The sequence below is a fragment of the Euprymna scolopes genome, chromosome 29 (genome assembly GCF_053919585.1).
Source record: "Euprymna scolopes isolate OS-2025 chromosome 29, ASM5391958v1, whole genome shotgun sequence".
In the NCBI taxonomy this organism is placed as follows: domain Eukaryota; kingdom Metazoa; phylum Mollusca; class Cephalopoda; order Sepiida; family Sepiolidae; genus Euprymna; species Euprymna scolopes.
This window is the reverse complement of record NC_136510.1, coordinates 85,445,773-85,466,373: the sequence shown is the minus strand read 5'-3', so window position 1 is coordinate 85,466,373 and position 20,601 is coordinate 85,445,773. Positions and strand designations below refer to the sequence as shown.

At 30.3% G+C, this 20,601-nt stretch overlaps 1 protein-coding gene across 10 annotated transcripts in view; it reads right to left on the bottom strand.

Moving 5' to 3' along the window:
- The window catches only part of LOC145252764 (uncharacterized), a 282,722-nt gene that overhangs the window by 3,265 nt on the left and 258,856 nt on the right, over positions 1 to 20,601 (bottom strand). For all 10 annotated transcript variants that reach the window (XM_080112659.1, XM_080112664.1, XM_080112661.1 and 7 more), the window contains 3 exons: positions 10,253 to 10,446; positions 6,529 to 6,638; positions 4,587 to 4,708 (listed from right to left, as the gene is read on the bottom strand). In XM_080112659.1, coding sequence (XP_079968785.1) covers positions 4,587 to 4,708; positions 6,529 to 6,638; positions 10,253 to 10,446 — 426 coding nt within the window. The remainder of the gene's footprint in view (positions 1 to 4,586; positions 4,709 to 6,528; positions 6,639 to 10,252; positions 10,447 to 20,601) is intronic.

The following is a 20,601-nucleotide window of genomic DNA, read 5'->3' as shown; positions in this document are numbered from 1 at the left end:
GACTGACTGAATTAGTTCAACCAGATCATAAAGAGTTAATAGATATACCCACTCAAAAAATTGTATTCCAATTATAAAAATAGTTTGTTTTGTAAAAAAAAAAAAAAAAAAAAAATTATTTGAAAAACTAGTTCGATTTTTTTGTTAATAATTAAAAATAAAGAATAGTGAAAAATAATTTCTCCCCCCAATACCCAATCTTTTTGATAGATATTGCTTGTCTATTTCCAATTTTAAAACATATTTTTCATATCGTATGCCTCCCGATACACTGCTTCATCAACATGGGACCATTTCATATCTCCCGAAGACACTTCCATATTTAGAAAAAAAAAAAAAAAAATGGGTGACGAATTTATCAGAACGTTGTAACTAAAAAGTAAGCACTCCTTTCAAATGTCGAAATTTTTTTTTTTTTTTTTCATAATCTGGTTAATTAATGTTCAATCCATAATAATCCAGTGAAAAAATTTCAAAAAACCTGTCAGTATAAAAATTACACATGGGTGTGATACTCTGCCAAAATTACTTCCCTTGAATCATATTTAAGTTACTTGGCTACTGGTTGGCCAGGAAGAATTTTAAAAAAATTATGAAATAATGATCCAATAACTTTTCTTTTCTGATTTAACAGCCCAAATATTAGATTGAGGGTTTGCCATCTTTAAATATAAGTCAAGAGTTATCTCTCTTGTTTATCATAATGGATTGGTCGCATAACATTAAAACGGGATAAAACTCGAGAATTCAATTTCTATTTTTACTTGTAATTTTTTTTTCTACTGCATCATTTTTTATAATTTTTGGAATTTATACTAATTTCGACACAACATGCAAGTTTATAATATTTTCATCTGAAATGCATTGGTTTAAAAAGATTAATGTAAACAAGCATTGCTATCTGGCCTGAATTATATTAGCTATAAAAGAAAAAATATTTTCAAATTAAACAAAAAGCATCTTTGATAAAGTAAAAGTTTTAAGTACAAAAAAAAAAAACGCATGAATTTGTTATTTTTTATGAAAAATAAAGGATCATAAAAGTTAAAAAGTAAAACTTTTTTTTTCTAATAATCCAGGAAAACTACAAAAATAAAAAAGCCCCTAAACTCCCATGTTAATGAAATCAATATAACTAAATTAATTTCTTGATCTAATGATATTATCATTGAATTAAGCATTGATTATTTTCACTAAAAATATATAATTGCAAAAAAAAACATAAATAAATAAATAAAATGATTTAATTTTATCATTTTGGCTTTCAAAACAAAAACGAAATAATGTTTTGATCAAATTTGCAATAAGGATTCTAGACATAAAGTGTAGTATCATTGTATTTTGATCTTTATAAAGGGACATAAGTAGTGCAAAACTTGTTTGGGAAATTAATTTTACCTGTTCTGGAACAAATATTCTTCTCACATATAAAGAGTGTGTATGCAAAAAGAGCTGACACATGAAAAATTAGATCTTCACGCACTTTTAGCTAATAATGTTAATGAGCTGAGTTGACATTTCCCTCAGAGCTTGCAATATGACAAATGTGTTCTTTTTAATTACTAAATATCATATAACACTTTTGGGATTCCTTCTTAATTAATGTAATCACAGCTAGCAAAGGGAGATTACAAGCTTGGCTTCATAAAATCTATTTGTTATAATAAAGTAGTTCTGTTTCCACTCGAGTGTTTTAAGACAACGGAAAGAATAATTTGAAGTGGTCGGGTTGATTTAATAGTTCTACCAGAGTCCAATTCCTAGTTTTATTTAAAAATAATTTATTAATAAAAAAAAAGGTTGTTTCTGGATTTTTGAAATGAGGATCAAGAATTTAGATCATCCAGACTAGGTTTCGGTTGACGTAACATCTGATTTTCTTGAGGTGTATCTTGTTGAACTCAGGAATCTGCAGAGCATTTCAAATGGAATCCTTTATTATCCATAGGGGGTTACTTGTTACAGCATTCACCTGGAGTTCATTGCATCCTGTATAATGGCTGACCAGGCGCAGCAATCCGAGGCTATTTTTGTTATGAGTATAAGCTATTTGTGGTTCCATCATTGGAGCCTGTAGAGGCAGAGGATCATTTCAGCATCCTGTTTCATCGTTCTGAGCCAGGTTTTGAGTTTGCCACCGCAGCACTTCTTCCAGCCTGGTGGTAGTGGTGAGGTCTTAAGGACTGGTATGCCTGGGCTGGACAGTAAGGAAGCACTCCTACCAGCTGTCAAAATGGTTCATATAAGCATGTGCAACTTATGTTCAACTGTTGATCCCGCAGGATCAATTGTCATCCTATTATGATCTACAATCACCTCTGCCAGTCAAACTCCCTCCCATGTGTTCTCGTCGTGACACTGATCCTGCAAAATGGGCGTGGTGTGCAAGTGAAAGTTTGTCCGTTATAACAGAGCTGAAAAGCCAAAACTCCCCTCACCAGGATATATATGCTCTACAATCACCTCTGCCAGTCAAACTCCCTCCCATGTGTTCTCGTCGTGACACTGATCCTGCAAAATGGGCGTGGTGTGCAAGTGAAAGTTTGTCCGTTATAACAGAGCTGAAAAGCCAAAACTCCCCTCACCAGGATATATATGCGAGTTTGGGGACATCTTGTGAATTTCAAATTCCCTTGCTACTCCATGCAATATGAATTCAACACGATAGGGAGTAGCATGCTCTCATTCCAGCAGTCATGATTAGATAGAAGTTCTAAGTACGGAATTGTATTTTGAGTGCCGCTTGCACTGAGGTTTGAACCTTCAGTATCCAGAAGACTAATTATAACTGAATCTTACCAAGTACCTTTTTTCTTTTTTTACATGGGGGTCACCACTTATCAAGGCCTGAAGGCCACTCAGGGATAAGGGTTATTGCGTGTACAGTAATCAATGAGATAGTATTGTAGTAATCATTAGTATTGGGGGTTTTGATAGAGTGTCTTACTTAAGGGGGCGGTTTTGTCAGGAGTTTGTTTATGTTGGACTTGAAGACGTCCAAGTTGTAGTCAGGTGGGAAACAGGCAAGCGGCAAAGAGTTCCACTGGCGTGCTTTATCCACTATGACATGGATCCTAAATTATTTCTTAGACTTACTTAACAATGAAGAACTAATTATCTTATTTTTACGAGTTGGAGTTTATTATGCTATGTAATTATTGCAAATTATTGACCTACAAGATGAGGTTGTTTAATAGTGATCGATGATATCAGATTTGCCAACCTTTTATTTTTATGGTGCTTATTTACTTAGAATTAGATCTTGATAAAGACAAAAATACAGACAAATCTTTACGATGTACATACTCGTTACAGAACGAAGACGTCATAGTCCAAAAATCACGTAAATTGATCAAGTGTTTTTTTTTGTTTTTGTTGTTTTTTTTTTTAATAAGAAAATCAAATTTTACGAGTAACAAGGACGGGACTGGAAGATGCCATGTTTTTGTATAATGTGCTAAAATTCAAAAGCTGACAACTCAATTCGACTACCAAAATTTACAGACAGTGTTATTTTATTATTCAGTGTTAGAAATTGTAAAAAAAATTTTTTTTTAGTAAAAAAAAAAAAAAAAAAAAAAAAAAAACTACTTGATCAATTTACATGATTTTTGTAATATGACATCTTCATTCTATGATGGGTATGTACATAAAGATTTTTTTTTTTTTAATCAAATGAATTCTAAAGAAGCATATTTTTTTTTTTTTTTTTTTTTTTTTTTTTTTACTTGACTAATTTTAAAACTTATTTTCAGAAAACCTTTTAGAAAGCATATTTGTTTAAACTAAAAAAAAATTTTTTAGTAATAATAATTTGCTATGATTTTAAACTGGAGCGGGAGGGCGTTACATATTTATAGCATAAAAACATTTTTAAGTAGTTCTAAAAATAAAATTAAATTTAAAAAAAAAAAAAAAAATTGTTTAAAAAAAAAAAAAAATGGTGCAATAATTCCGTGACATGGGAAAAAAAACTGAAAATCGAAGAGTAAGGGTAAAAAAAAAAAAGTATATCTGTTAAAACATTACGTTCTTGTCCAAAATTGTACCTACTTTAAAAAACAAAAATAAAGAAAAATCTGTATGATTGGCATACTTGTAACAAAATGTCATATTCCAAAAATTATGTTATTAGTTTTATTTTTATGAAGAAAATCATTTTTAGGCAATTAATGGGAATTTGTAGGCATTACAACATACATTTCACAAGTTGGAATCATTCAGTTACCCCCATCCTGTTCTTTCAGTTTTTTTTTTTGTTTTTTTTTAGATTGTTTGCAAAATGGCGGACAAAACAGTGGCTCTTCTGTTACCTATAAAATTTGATTTTCTAATTAAAAAATACAACTAGTTGATCAATTTACATGATTTTTGGAATTTGATATTTTGTTTTGTCACTGTTCTTTACAATTCTGCTAATACTAAGAACGAGTGAAGACACAAAAATAATCCAGCATGAGTGTGTTCTTTCAACTAAACTTCTGTGAGTGAAATAGGAATTACCGAAATTTATCTTTCAAATATATTAAATTTATTAAAAGAAAGAAAGAAAAATATGGTCAACTCTAGGTAACTAAAATTCTTACCTCAATGTCGCCTGTGGCTTCATTCTCTTGCAACACAAGACGGTGGACTTGCAGATTCTCTGTTCCCCACGCTAGACAGGTTTGAAGCGGACACTCGTTATCTACAACCCGACGTAGTTTCACTATAAAAAAAAATATTACGACTTATAAGTTCAATCATATCATAATCAAATTGAATGCCAAAAAGCAAACCGAAGAATCTGTTTCGTTTTGATATTTCAGAACAAAGCAGAAAGCAAAGAAAATCTAAATGATAATTTTCAAATGCTCTATTTTGAAAACAATGGAATACATTTCAAGAAAATATTGAATATTTAGGCTGAAAATTTGGTTATTTGCAGGTAAAGAAAAAAAAAGGAAAAACATATTAAACACAGAAATACCAGTTTCATTTGGATCAACAAATGTCGCATACGTGAAAAAACACACAACAGGATGTTTTGGACATGTACGTAACTATTTAAAAAAATTTTTGCAGCGTGCTTGATAAGGATGTTTGGTTCTTCTTCCTTACAGTAGCGAAATCCGAGGGTCGAAAAAAAATCAGGTTTCATTAAGAAACAATGATAACTACTTAGTGTTTTTATCAATTTCAACAATAAGTAACGTTATCTACCAAATTGTCATGTCATAATTAGTTAAATATTTCTGGAATATTACATAGAACACGTATTTCCATGATTCAACGGAAAAATTATTTCTCCATATTTGTTTTATCACGTGACAAAGAGAAATAACTCCGTTTGAATTAGCTTAAATTTTTGAGTTTTTAAAATTGAATCACCTCCCCTGTTAATATCTGCGCTCTTCAGTGATGATGTAAGCTAAAATGACTAATTTTTTGAAAACTATTTTCATTCATAATTAATTTTCTACCCTATTGTTTTTCATAATTTTTGGATATGTTCATTACTGTGACATGACGATTCAGTAGATACTATTGGTTTCACTTGAAATTCAATATTTCCATTTTCAAATTTCCCTACAATAGCAAAGAAAAACCAGATGTTATGTACTTTAACAATATAGATATATATTCATTAGATTATATAATATACTAGCAGAACTCGTGGAAATTCCACGGTAGTTGAAAATTTTTTAAACATAAATAAAATGAAACAAAAACAACGAATTTAAAACAATGTTTTAGCAAATTCTTTAAATTTAAAGTTAAAAAGAATTGATTTTAAAAATGTAGATTTTTTTTTTCAATAAAAATTCAACAAACACATTGTTTTGGGTTTTTTTTTTTCTGAATATTTTTTTTATATAAACTTTAAAGAAACATGCTAATTCACTTGCATATATATTTTTTTTAATTTAAAAAAAAAACTATAATAATAAAAAAAATAGTCTCTTGAACAATGATTTTTTTTTTAAATTATAAACCAAAAACACTGCCATGTTTTGTTTTTTTTTATTTTTGGAGAGGAAATGGTTTTACTGATTTTTAACTGATAAAGAGCGACTATAAGGGGAGGTAATTTGTTTCTCATTAATTAATGTTTGCGATGATGTTTTTTGTGACACTGAACGTACAGACATAAATTAATATATATATAAGGTATATAGCCTTTATAATATCTACCAAACTGTTTTAAATGCTGAGGGAAGATATATTTCCAGTTTTAGAGCATATATACTGGTTAGTTGCATTTCAATGACAAAAAGAACAAATTAGTTTGCATTCATTATGAGTGTGGGTTGATCCTTTCCTTGGGTCAATGAGATTCAATTAACATATATATATATATATATATATATGCTTACACACACACAATCATAAATATTATTTTATTCATATAAACACATTCTGCTACACATACATCCATGTTTCTGTTTGCAAAAAAGGTGGGGAAAAAATTTTGATATGTAATTTACACAAACAAAATCATTTTATTTAATAAAGTGAATATGAGAAAATTTTTTAACGAAAACGAACCAATTTTGCCATTTGACAGTTCCTGTTCATACATTGCAAATTTTCTTGGGTTGTCAAGAATTTTGAATTTCTTAAGTAGAGCTGAAATGACTTCTTTGGTGGTAGTTTCACTAGAAAAAAAAAAACAAAAAAAAAACATATTTTTCTTTAAATAAATTTATAAAACAGATTCTGATTGTGTATGTTATGGTCAGGGTTCATACAGATTTTCAATGTCCATTTTCAAGGACTTTGAAAGTTTTTCAAAGCCTTTTCCAGAAAAAATGTAAGTTTTCAAAACAAAATTTTGGGTTTATTTTACAATCCACTGCAATTTGAAAAAAAAACAAATATACAACAAGTAAATGCTACCATAGCCAATAAAAGTTACTTTGCAACCTGCATCATTTTTCAGTGTTCTAAGTAGCTTTCAATGCTTTTTATTTCATCACAATGATTAACTTTCTTTACAACTAAATTCCCAACCAAGATGGCTGCCATCTTGTCCAGTTTTTTTTTTTTTTTTTTTTTTTTTTGCTCAACCAGCCTAATTTTACATTATCACATTGAAGGGGAGGGGAGATGATTCGCCATTGAAGAGTATCATCCGTGCAAGGAAAGTTTTTTTTTTTTTTAAGTTTTAGAGAGGGGGTAATTTTATTTATGGTGGCCGCCACTTCTCCTCCCTTCTTATGCCCCTACCCACCAAAAAGTTAAATTATAAATGAGAACAACAAAAATAGGAGATTTAAATCTTTATCATGAAACTACTCGAGGTAGTTTTGTGATAAAGGGACTTAACTATTGGATCCACAATATGTAATTTCAGAACAATGTATGTCACAGTATCATTTTCAATATTTAAAAAACATTTTAATGGTATTTTTATTAATACTTAACAAATAATTTTATAGTATTTATTTCTATTTTAGTTTTGATATTCCGACACAAATTTTTATTAACCATAAAGAATACAATTTTCAAGGCCTTTTTAAGAAATTATCAAGACATTTTCCATATTTTCAAGGTAATAATAGAAATAAGGGCTTTTCAAGGAAAAGTCAAGTCTGTGCATTTAAAAAATGTATACAATACACTTTTCCTCATCTGGATCTGCCTACCCTCCCCCACTTCCCAAGAAGAAGGTAATGACTAGGAATATATAACAGAATAGATACTAGTGTAATATAGTAGGGTTGTATATACTTATGAGTACATATTATCGTCTAGTGTATATATATTTACGTGTTGATATATTTGATTGTTTAGTAATGGGAATACAAACAGGAGATAAAAAAAAAGGGGCAAAATACTTTGGTTTTGTTTGATGCGAAACTGCAAAGAAGATTCATCCAATGAGTCAACAAATCTCAGGTTGTCTTTTCAGTGTGACGTAATCGCCAACTTTATTCCAGATATTTCCCCCCCATTGGAAAACCTGCAACGCTGGTCCAAGATTTTTACTTTCAACATTTTAGACAGTCTCTCCTGCTCTGAACCATTACGTTTCTCTCCCTCTTATTAACGATCGTTGACTTTCCTTTCTGACTGCCAACTCTTGACTAATTTCTTCTCAAACTATCTCATTATGTTATTGACTCTACGTGGCCAAAGACACAAATCGGATAATTCACTTTTCACATATTTTTGTCGTTAGTTGACATTCTGTTGGAGACGCCCCTCCATGGGATTCATGGACTATCCTGTGACGTCACAGTGAGGAGTACCGGTGCCCGGGAGTCAGAGATTGGCACGCGGCCAAGGAGGTCGTGTGCAAACGCCCTACAGTTGAGGAATGGTATTGCTCAACCTGCTTTTGCCTGTAATATATGTAAATACATGTCCTGTGTTCCTTCATTTTATTACCATTCAACCCCATAACACATTCTTTTCACCAAGTTAACATCTTTTTTAACGTAAATAATTTTCTCTTAAAAAAATACCTTTTGCCTTAACATTTTTTTTCTATTTTTACAAATATCAATAACCATCATAATAATGATCGTTCAGACTGGACCAACTACATACCACTAGACTATACCCACCTCTCTCGCTTGATTTGAGCATTGCCAATTTGAAAAAGAAAAGCACCATTCATAGAAGTAATAGTATAGTTTCGACTTCAGACAGACATACAAAATTTCTATCAGTAATATCTACGCTCCTATAATTTTTTTTTTTTTTTGTGTATTGATATTCATATTAAAAACTTTTTTTTTCTATTTATTTAAAAAGAAAATACAGCTTTGCTATATATGCGTCGTGCAATTGCATTCATCTGCAAAAGGTCTTGCTAATTTGCATATTCTTTTAAACATTCATTTTAATTAATTCCTTATTAGTTTTTTTTTTGTTGTTTTTTTTTCTTATCGGATGATCTTTAGTTAACTACAGATATTCTACATGATTTATACTTACATAGTACTCATGTAGCTTATGTCCCTGATAGTAGCCCCCTACATCAAAGTGGCAATGTGCCTTGTTTGGGGTGAAAATGTAATTAAAAAAAATAATAATATTTGTGTAAAAGCTTATAGTAAACACAAACTCTTTCGGGCTTGTTTTACTGTACACAGATTCGAAAAAGTTGTCACAAAACAAATATAGAACAAATAAATGTTATCAAAGGTAAGATAAGTTACTTTTCTACATAACTGGATATATTTTTAGTGTTTATATTTAATGTAACATGTTTATTCAGCTAGAAAAACATACAGTGTTTACCGATGTATTCGAAAATTCAAAATGGTGGCCGACTCTCTCTCTCTCGGAGACAGTAAGTTTGGGAAAAGGAGTTATAAATAAAAAAACAGTCAAAATACTGTTAAAAACCCGCCGAATATATGTCCGCCTATGTCACGGTAACATATATTGAGAGAGTTTTTAACAGTATTTTGTCTGTTTTTTTATTTATAACTAATTTTCCCAAACTTACTGCCTCAAAGACAGAGTCGGCTGCCATTTTAAATTTTCGAATACATCGGAAAACACTGTATGTTTTTCGAGCTGAATAAACATGTTACATTAAATATAAACACTAAAAACATATCCAGTTAGTTAGAAAAGTAACTTATCTTACCTTTGATAACATTTATTTGTTATATATTTGTTTTGTGACAGCTTTTTCGAATCTATGTGTACAATAATACAAACCCACTCTTTCTATATATATTTCAGTATATGTATATATTTTTGCTTAAAAAGTTTTGCCTACCAAATTCCTCTACAGTTTTTGGGTCTACAGACATGATACTTCATATATAATGTAACTTAACCCATGTGAAACTTTATATTTGGGTTTTAGCCGGCAAAAATTTGTATGAAAGAAAGAAAATTTTTTTAAAATTAAATTTGCCAGGTGACGGTCGAACGCTGGCATTACGAATATGCACGCATAACATAGTAGTTATTAGTTCATGTTTTAATTTTTTGCCTTGCAGCAAACATGTCTTCATAGCTCAGTCATTAATGGCAGAGGCAAAAAAATAAACTGTAAGCTAAACGTTTTGGTTTCGATTCTCAGCAGTGGCACACAAGTCTTTTTTTTTTTTAAACATTATTACTATATATTGGGTCCAATATAATATAATAATAAATATGCAATCTGCATTAATCAAAATATCATATTTAAGTGTATTTTACGACTGGGCAATGCCGGGTATTCTGCTAGCATATAACTGAATAAAAACTAAAAAAAACTTTTTACATTGTATTTACAAGGTGATACTATCAATTAGTAACTTACCTGTCAACATGTATTGATTTCACTGTATCCCTTGGCATATAGAATGAGATGGACTGGGTGTTCTGCTCAACAATATGTTCCCGGGTCAGCACTTCATAAATTGAAGGCGGTCGGGCCCCTAGAGACATTGTGATTGGTCGAATCAAGTTCAGGGTAACCTTGATGAAACCTTGGAATGTTTCTCCATCTGACTCCTACAAAAGATATAAAAAAAAAGAAAGAAAAATTAATTTGTTGTAAATGAATTCGTTTTCGTTTTATTCAAAAAAGGTAGAACAATAAAATTGATTATAAAGTTATTTAACCCTTTTTGCTGCTGAAAGTGGATACATTTGCTCAAATGTTGCTGCAGAAAGCAAATTTACTTCGTCAAAAAAAAAAAAAAAATTTTTGTCTCTCAAAAGGAAAGATACACGACCAGGGACTTTCAAACATCATGCCAACCCTACTGATCCAATCTTTTAAACTATTTTTTACAAAACACTAATTTTCGGTAATTCTATAGAAAAAGGCATGATGTTTCCAATTGCAATTTACAGAACGGATCAAGCTGGCACCGAACAGTCAGTTAATACCAACATTAAATGAAATAACTTTTTTATATTTTTCCTTGACTTATGGTTAGGATCAATTAATCCCACCATTTCCTGCGTTAAGAATCCATTTAATAATTTTCTAAAATCGAGTGGATCAAACTTTTTTTTTTTTTTTTTTTTTTTTTACAAAATCCTAACTTGCATGCTTAGTGCTATTTCTTTTTACATTTTTTTTTTTTTTTTTTTTTTAAATCAAGCGATTTAAATCATTTCTAGTTTATTCCATAAATCACCATCATAAACATAATCAAATAATATGGGAGATTTTGATATGCCTGATTTGGTTTGGTTATTTTGTTTTATGGGGTAGCAATCCTTTTCAAGTTATTTAATGCTAAATCCAGTCATTTTTATACTGCAATTTCTCTATTTTATATCTTCAAATAGTCGGGGTGTTTGGTTTGATTGTTTTGTAGGGGAAAATTGTTTTTGTTTTAAACTTTGCAGAACAGGATTGAGTTTTGCAAATGGAAAGGAAAAAATAACATCAAAAAGAAATTTGATGATTTTTTTTTTAATAAAAAAATAATCCAATTATAAAAAAAAAAAAAAAAAAATCCTGCATCGTGTTATTTGGTTCCTTACATTTTTTTTTTTTTATTTCTCATTATATTAATGCTTGTATTATAATAAAATTAATCTTAATAATATCATCAATGTTTGGTACATTTTAAATTAGACAGCCTGATCTGGTAGCACCAGGCTGTTTGAAGCTACATTAATTATTAATAGGGTTATTGTACTACTCTTTAATACTCCATACGATACTATTTCAGAATAATACATTATCTTTCAATGCTCAATTTAGGGAAAGAGTGGTAGTGTAGTATCTGTTCTGTTATGAAACTATTCAGGGATTATCTTTTAATATTGAACGATATACTATAATATATATATATATATATATATATATATATATATATATATATATATATATATTTTAATCATTTTAATATTCATTAAAATAAATATATGCAGCCTTTGAGACTTTACACGACCGGTCACCACAGTCGATTGAAAATTTCTTGTGGCCACTAAAAATCGTAAATCACTCGCTCACCAGTCGATAAAATTTCTTTAAATAAAGAAACAGGAAAAACTCATTTATTTTACGACCCTCAAATATGCGCAGACTTAGAATGACCTATGTCTCATCATTTGTGCATTGTTTCATCTCTAGCTGTGAGACCGTTAGAATATCTTATTGAAAAAAAGAGTAGTTACACTAAAGGTCAACAAGAGGTCAAATTTACACATTCGGGTGTAGTCAAAATGTCGCCTTCATTTAGCTCTCTGAATTTGAAATTCATTTGGAAAAAAAATTCTTCGACACTACAACTACATACACTTCATGCTTACAAAAGTAAAGACGAACATTTGAAAGAGGAAAAAAACGCATCGTTCCATCAAGCATCCGAAGAAATGATTCTTATGGAACAATAATATGAATGATGCTATATAAAGAAACTGGTGTTGTATTTTAACGTTTTGTTGAATATTTATTGAAATAATAGTTGATTTACAAGAGTTAAACAAATATTTTCTTGTTTGGTAATTTCTTGAATTGTAAAATTATTTACTATTATTGACTGAAACAAAGACAGTCAGACGAGCAAAACTATTTGGGGGCGAGTAAATTTTCCCTCCCACTTGACCGGCGGTAGAGTTATTTTTTTTCAAATCTCAAAGGCTGTATATAGGTATATACATACTAAAAATTTTAATGTTTTGTACATAACTTTAAAAATATGCTAACCAAAACAACAACAAAAAAAAGAAAAGAAAAATGGTAAAAACTAAAATGACATTGGTTGTGTAGAAATATTTTCAACTGTTAAGCGCGCAGATTACACGAATGCATCTTGCAAATATCTATTCTTAGTTTTGTGTTCCAAGTTTTTTTTTTTATATCTTCAAATATTTGTTTCTGGAGTTTGGTTTGGTTGTTTTGTTTTACGGCATATCTATCTTTTTCAGGTTATTAACGATGAATCCAGTCATTTTGTAAAAAGTTTTTATGCTTCAAGTTTTTTATATCTTTAAAAAAAAATTCATGGTGTATGGTTTGCTTCTTTCTTTTTTGTTGTTCTTTGATTTTGTTTTTATTTGTATAGGAAAATTGTATTGGAGGTGGAGGCCTTTGCAGAACATGATTGAGTTTTGCTAAGGGAAATGAAAAACAATAACATTGTTTAGGTCAGAAAGCCATTTTATAGTTAATGATTTAGAAATTATCATTGCTTGATAATATGTGCTACCAGATTAGGCTGTCTGAAGATATTGGCTTCATGGCTTAAAATGCACCAAACATTGATGTTATTGGGCCATCCTCTTCACTTTGCAAAACTTAATCATGTTCTGCAAAGTCAAAAACAAAAACAATTTTTCTCTATAAAGCAACCAAACTAAACACCAGGAATAAACATTTATTAATTAATCAATATATAAAGAACTTTAAGCATAAAAAAACTATTTTCCAAAATTACTTTACTCGGCAGCAAATAACCTGAAAAGGGTTGATATGGGGTTTGTATTACTGTACACATAGATTCGAAAAAGTTGTCAAAAAACAAATATATAACAGATAAATGTTATCAAAGGCAAGATAAGTTACTTTTCTACCTAACTGGATATATTTTTTGTGTTTTTATTCAGTGTAACATGTTTATTCAGCTCGAAAAACATACAGTGTTTACCGATGTATTGGAAAATTCAAAATGGCAGCCAACTCTCTCTCGGAGACGGTACGTTTGGGAAAAGGTATTATAAATAATAAACTAGACAAAATACTGTTAGAAATTCGCTCAATATATGTTACCGTGACATAAGTTGACATGTATTCGGTTGTTTTCTAACAGTATTTTGTCTAGTTTATTATTTATAATACCTTTTCTCAAACGTACCCTCTCCGAGAGAGAGTCGGCTGCCATTTTGAATTTTCCAACACATCGGTAAACACTGCATGTTTTTCGAGCTGAATAAACATGTTACACTGAATAAAAACACAAAAAATATATCCAGTTTGGTAGAAAAGTAACTTATCTTGCCTTTGATAACATTTATTTGTTCTATATTTGTTTTTTGACAACTTTTTCGAATCTATGTGTACAGTAATACAAACCCGTTGATATGTCATAAAACGAAACCAACCAATTTCTTGATAATTTTAATTTCCGAGACAAACATTTAATCATTCTTCTTGAGTGTTAAATGACCATTTCGCTCACAAAAACTAATTAACATTCGTTTCCATGTCATGAAACATAAAACTAACTTTGATTATCTTTTATCTGTCCAATCCCATCGGCTCTCGAGACATTTCAATACTTTAGAGGCAGCCATTTTTAATGTAACTAATTAGCCTCGGCTAAGGAGATTACGTTTTTGATCGGCACTGTTTGCTTACAGCCTAGCATCCACATCACATGATCGATTATCAAAAATATGGATCAAGATATCGATCATGGTCTAACTTAGATATTTCAAAATTAAATTAGTTCTAGGTCAAGATTATGGGATAGGTGAAATTTACACTTTTGGCGATAACTTCGGCTCTGTTCATCATAGAAACTCACTACTTGTCCCATATTGTAGCCAATGAAGTCTTACATCTTATATGATTAAAATTTAATATATGGATTTGATGCTCTTTGATAACAGTAACCATCGTGTAACATTTCAACTGGGTCATATAAATAGTCTGAGTCAGGTTTCCATGGATAACTTTGGGAATACGGAGATTTTGGATAATTCGTCACTGGTCTGAGGGAGATAACTTCATTTTACTAAGAGATCCATTCAGTTTTTCCTATGAGAATTTGGGATGCTAATCAACGCAAAATATTTAACATTACAAAACATTAATAACAAAAAAAGCTGATATTTGGGTCTGATGATGAATGCCTTGGAAAAGTCACTTCTGATTAACTGCAAGTCATTTTGGTAGAGATTTTATCTATGCAAAAAGAAAATACAATTAAGAGGTATTAATACGAGTACATTTATTTTCTCTATAATAGGTTAGACACAAAATCAGACGGCGTTATGAAAAGTGAAAAAACCAAGAGGAAGTGTACTCTGGCTTACAAAATATTGTTGAGCCGTCTAATCTTGTATTCCTTGGTAGGGAAAGTTTCAGGTGATTAGTAATAAATTAAACCCTTCTTAGAGAGAAGGTAAACTTTATTGGGATGAGGATTGATAATCTGAATTATTCGGACTACTATTCTCAGCTTTTGTTTTCATTCTAACAATGTTGTGCCTGATGTAATCTTCGAGCATCTTCAGATGCATCTGCTCAATCTTTGAGATCTTTATGTTGAACTTAAAAAATATATGGAATTTTAAACTGATATAAAATGTTCATATGAGTTATCTCCCCTGGTGCTTATTTAGAATTACATTTGATTAAAAAAAAAAATACAGAATAATTTTTAAAAAGATGTCATACTCCAAAAATTGTGTAAATTGATAAAGTAGGTTTTTTTTTTTTTTTTTTTTTTTGTTAATTTAGAAAATCAAATTAAACGATTTTCAGCAATTAAAAAGTTAATCTCTGTAGTCGAATTCAATTATCACCCTTGAATTTTGCCAAAATTTAAAACATGGCTCTCTTTCAGCTCATCGTAAAATTTGACTTTCTTAAATAATAATAAAGAAAAACTATTTGATCAATTTAGGTCATATTCCAAAAATCACATATTTGCTCCGTGACGAGTACATACATCATAAAAAATTTTCTGTATTATATCTTTTTAAATAAATGTAATTCTAAGTAAGCACCCGTTCCTTTTCATCAAGCAGCAATATTCAACAATACATTATTTTTTTCAAATTACTTTAATTATAAAAGTTGTAAATAAGTTGTGAAGCAATGAAAAAAAAAGAAGTGTGCAAACTTATTTATGGCTTGGTACACTAGTAATGAACCATGAACAGTTTCTTGCCAATAACCTCTCACCTGTGGCACACATTGCCATAATAGAAATGTTTCCCTTCAAACTACAACATGATCGTTTTCAAGTCCAATGTTAAAAAATATCTGTAGTCATCCTGTGAATTAATCATAGTTCTCAATCCTTTAATAGTACTGTGTTATGAAACTGAAAATCTCAACTAGCCCTTATCCTTGAGTGGTTTTTGGCCTTAGTCAATGATGATTCATTAGTATAAATAAAAAAAAAAACAAGACCAGGTTTTCTTCTGTATTATACAGCAATATAAATATATTCCTTCTGTTTTGCGATATCACCAAACTATGTTTCTAAATTTTTGAGATGAGGATTGATAATTTGTATTATTTGGATCATTCGAACTACTGTTCTCATCTTGAACTGTCATTTTAACATTGATGTAATTGCTACATGATAAGGGCTGTCCCCTTTTCATGTAAGTATAAAAATAGAGAGATTAGTTAAAATGAAAATGAAATAGCATAGGCGAAATTCGAACCTCGTAATTTAGGTTTAGAAATAGATTACGTGTGAGAATTTAAAAATGTAAAACAAACGTTTGTTTAGAATATAGATAAATATTTCAAGGAAAGAATGTTAACTATCAAGTTTGTTATGAAATTTTAAATTGAAAGAATGCAGCTTATAAGATAATGTTTTTAACATATTGGAAAAATAGGTTACTGAGTATAGGAAAAGTTTTGGACACGTATGTCCAGAACACGTGAAAGAAGGCACATGTTTTAACATGTGTATGACGTCACGGAAAATAGAAAGTTCTAGGGATAGAGAAAAACTTTAGTTAGAAGACAGTCAGTGAGAAAACTCAGAGAGAGTCAGTCGTCTAGGAAGCGAGACGTCACTTCAAGAAAAAAATGTGAAACTTTGAATTCTTGATGATGGAAACAACAACGGCCGGTCGTGACGAAATAAACCATCATGTGCTTTGTAAAGCTCGTCTTGTCTTATGATTCTTACCAAAAGGTAAAGTGAAATTGCATTATATATTTGTGTTATAAAATGTCTTTTCATACACATCTCGACATGTCATATCCATAATGTGAATCAACATCAGCACGTCTATACAATGTCCGAACAGTGAACACTGTCTCCTCACTCCAAGAGCTTTTTTCTTCTTCTTCCAATCTACACATCTAAGGAATGAACATTTTAATATAAGAATCTCTCTAAGTCTCTTACAACAACATCTCTCTCTCTCTCGGAGTCTGTCAACATTCCTCTTAAACACTCTTTCTAAGCATCTCTCTCTAAGACTCTCTTTTAATGAAACCCCTATATAACATAATCTTCGACCTTCTTCGGGTGTATCTTGGTGAACTCACCTGGATCTGTAACATCACATATAAAGTACTAAGTGAAATTCAGACACTCTCCTGAAGGTTTAATCCTTAGTGTGGGCGATACTAAGAATACATGTACGTATTATTTAAAGCTTCTATCCGGTCATGGCTAACAGAACAAGAGCATACTACCCCCAAATGTTCCATTCAGAAATCTGTGCAGATTCCAGAGTTTGACATAAATATTCCTGAAGGTCGGAGGTTAGATTGGACGAAACGTTGTGCAAATAACACTCAAAATGAGAACAGGACTCTGAATAATCGAAATAATGCAAGTTACCAAGCAACTTTCATATGCAACAAAACATTTTAAATATATAAATGTTTCTACGTTTCAATGCTAAATCAAAGAATTTGTTCTTGAAATTGTCATGCAAATGCAACTCTCTTTTGTGCAGCCATTTGCATTTGGAAGCATTTAAAAAAAATTTTTTTTTTTTTTTGAAAGAGCAAAGAAAATAAAACATAAGAAATATGAAAAATAAAAAAGAATTGCTTAATTTCAAGAAACATGCTAAGCTGAAAAGTCGTGGAAATTGATAGAGCGCTTGGCAGACCCCCCCCCCCCATCACTACATTGCTGCCAGCAAAAATAAGCAACAAAGAATGAAAAAAAAGCAACTCTAAAAAATCAGTCGAAGCAAAGCTTTGTTTACCACCAGTCCCAATAAGAAAAGTTGAAAGTTGTTTTTTTACTGATTATATATAAGATCGGGCAAAGTGAACGTTTTTTCTTTTTTTTTTTTTTTTTTTTAAATAAAAAATGAATACCCTTGATTGAGAAGAAGAAAAAAGTGAGTTGTGCAAAATTCCTCTATATTAAAAACAACAAAAAAAATATTTATGATATACGTACCAGTGATGGAAAGAAAATATTGTATTCCTAAAATCACATTAATTGATCAAGTAGTTTTACTTTTATAAATAAAATAATTTTTAATCCATTAATGGTAATTAGTAGGCATTACAACAAAAAAAATAGTTTAATTATCTTGAGTTATCTCCCTTTTTTTCTTGAGACTATTTTCAAGATAGCAGCAATAGACAATCGCTCCTCAGTTAACAATAACATTTAATATTCTTATGTAAAAATAAAACTACTTGGATCAATTTACATGGTTTTTGGAATATGATATTTTCGTTTCTTCACGGGTATACACACCATACAGGTTTTTCTTTACTTTTTTTTTATTTTAATATAGGGGAAATTCTGAACAACCACCATTTTATCTTTAAAATATTTAGAAACTGTTTGCTATTTCATTGAATATAAAACTAATATTAATAAAGTTGTACAAGCATTTCTCGTGTTTCTATGTTTCTCACAATTACACAATTTATACATCATTTTATTCAATTTATCGATTGTTTACTGAAATAAAAGAAAATACAGTAACATAAAGTATTCAAATAAACTAATAAAAAAAAAATTAACTGTTAAATGAGGTAAAAAATTTCACTTACAAAAAAAAAAAGAAAATTCACAATTACTATTCACTCTATTCCCTTTTCCTTGCACACCAGACAATAAGCATTTGTCCAGTTTCATCCTCCTTGTATTCATCATGCAATCAGCAATCCATTTATTGGCCATCTAACCTCTGATTCTCAACATCTCATTTCCACCTCTATAAAGTTAAATGAGTTTATATGCGAAGGATTCACTCCCAAACTCACGAAACAATTATGAATTTTAAAACACGGCTGCTAGGCGTAAAGTGTCTAAATGTGGGCTATACTAAGTTCAACTTCGTTTTCATGAGGTGGAAAATTCAGATACCTCCGATTGTCGTGAAATCTCAACAATAGATATTAGAGATCAATTAATAAATATTTCCCAAATTTCAGTTTCTTTGAAATTTTTACAGAGCACAACTTCAGATCTGAAAATTAAAATATTCCAGATTTGCATTAAACTTGGCTCTCAGTCATCAGACAATCAAGATTCTCAGGATTTCAATTTCTTAGATTTAAGGTATTTTCTAGAATCAAAATCATGTAATAGACTTTGATCAAAATTGGAACAAGGATTCTAGAAATAAAGTATGCAATTATTATATCTTGATTTTAATCCTCATAATAGGACATAAAAGTGATGCAAAATCTGTTCTCTTCAGGGAAATAATTTTACCTGTCCTGGGACTGGTATTATTCTAGTTTTCTGGATTTCAGAATTATCAATGAAAACTCCTTTCATTATACAACAAATAAAGAAGTACAGTTATTGTGACTATAAATATCCTATTTATTTATAAATTAAACAACAAAAATTTTGACCGGAGAATACTAAAGGGCTGCCCAGGCAATTTTTAATAGACCAGAATGCTCCTTCCTTAGGGGAATGCTAGTTTGATTAAATTATCTCCATCTTCTGACATTGTGTCACATCTTCATGCAGTGGGAAAGTAAATACAAGCATCTTCTTAAACATTTTTTCAATGGCTAAAACCAGTCCCAGAAATTATAACTCTTAAAAAAAATTTTTTTTTTAAATAAAAAAAAATAAAAAAACTTTCATAATTTAAATTTTCATAATTCTTTAAATCAAACAATCAAACATTTGTCAGTCTTCAGATTTATCGAAAATTTAAATTAAAAAAATTTACGATTTGACATATGTTAATTAATTACAATTTGCCAACTTGGAAATAATTTATGAAAAAGAAATAATAATCCAAATTAAATGCTAGGATTTTACAACTGAAGTTGTAATTATTATAATTATAATAATCATGTGTTTTACATTCGTGTTATCACTTTTAACACGGATTTGAAAAGTGAGATCGTCTGATCACCAAAGATGAACAGCAAAAAATAGCTAGTGTTATTGCTTGTCAAAAATTAATATTTTACCCATTTCAAAATGAATTATTCTAAAATCGAATAAATTCTGGACCATGCAGTAGCTTCTGGTGAGGCTTCTCGATGCCATATTAGTGGGTAACTGTTACAGCTTTACCTTATCATGGTCTACAAAAAAAAGTAAATAAACAATAAGTATTTCTTCACTTCTTTTTCTCCCTTACTCTCTGCCTTGCTCTAACCAAGTCTGACAACCTATTCCACAAATCCTGAAACTCCATCATGACCTCGACCCCCAAAAATAAATAATAAAAAAAAAAAATACTTAAACCTAGAACTCCAACTTCCAACATACACCCCCAGTACCATGTCTCCTTCTCCAACATCAGGGGTCTACGTTCCAACCTTCCAGAGGTTGAAATTCAATTACAGGAGACCAAACAAGACCTATTCTTCCTAAGCAAAACTGGCATTGGACCGACTATTTCCCCTAGGTGAGTTCGTAATTGAAGGATATTCTAATTTAACATCCAAATCTGACCCCCAAGATCACCATGGGCATGGAATATGTGCCTACATTAAAGATGGCTTTCCATGTGGTAGGGACATCTCCAGAAAAGACCCTAAATTGCTCTATA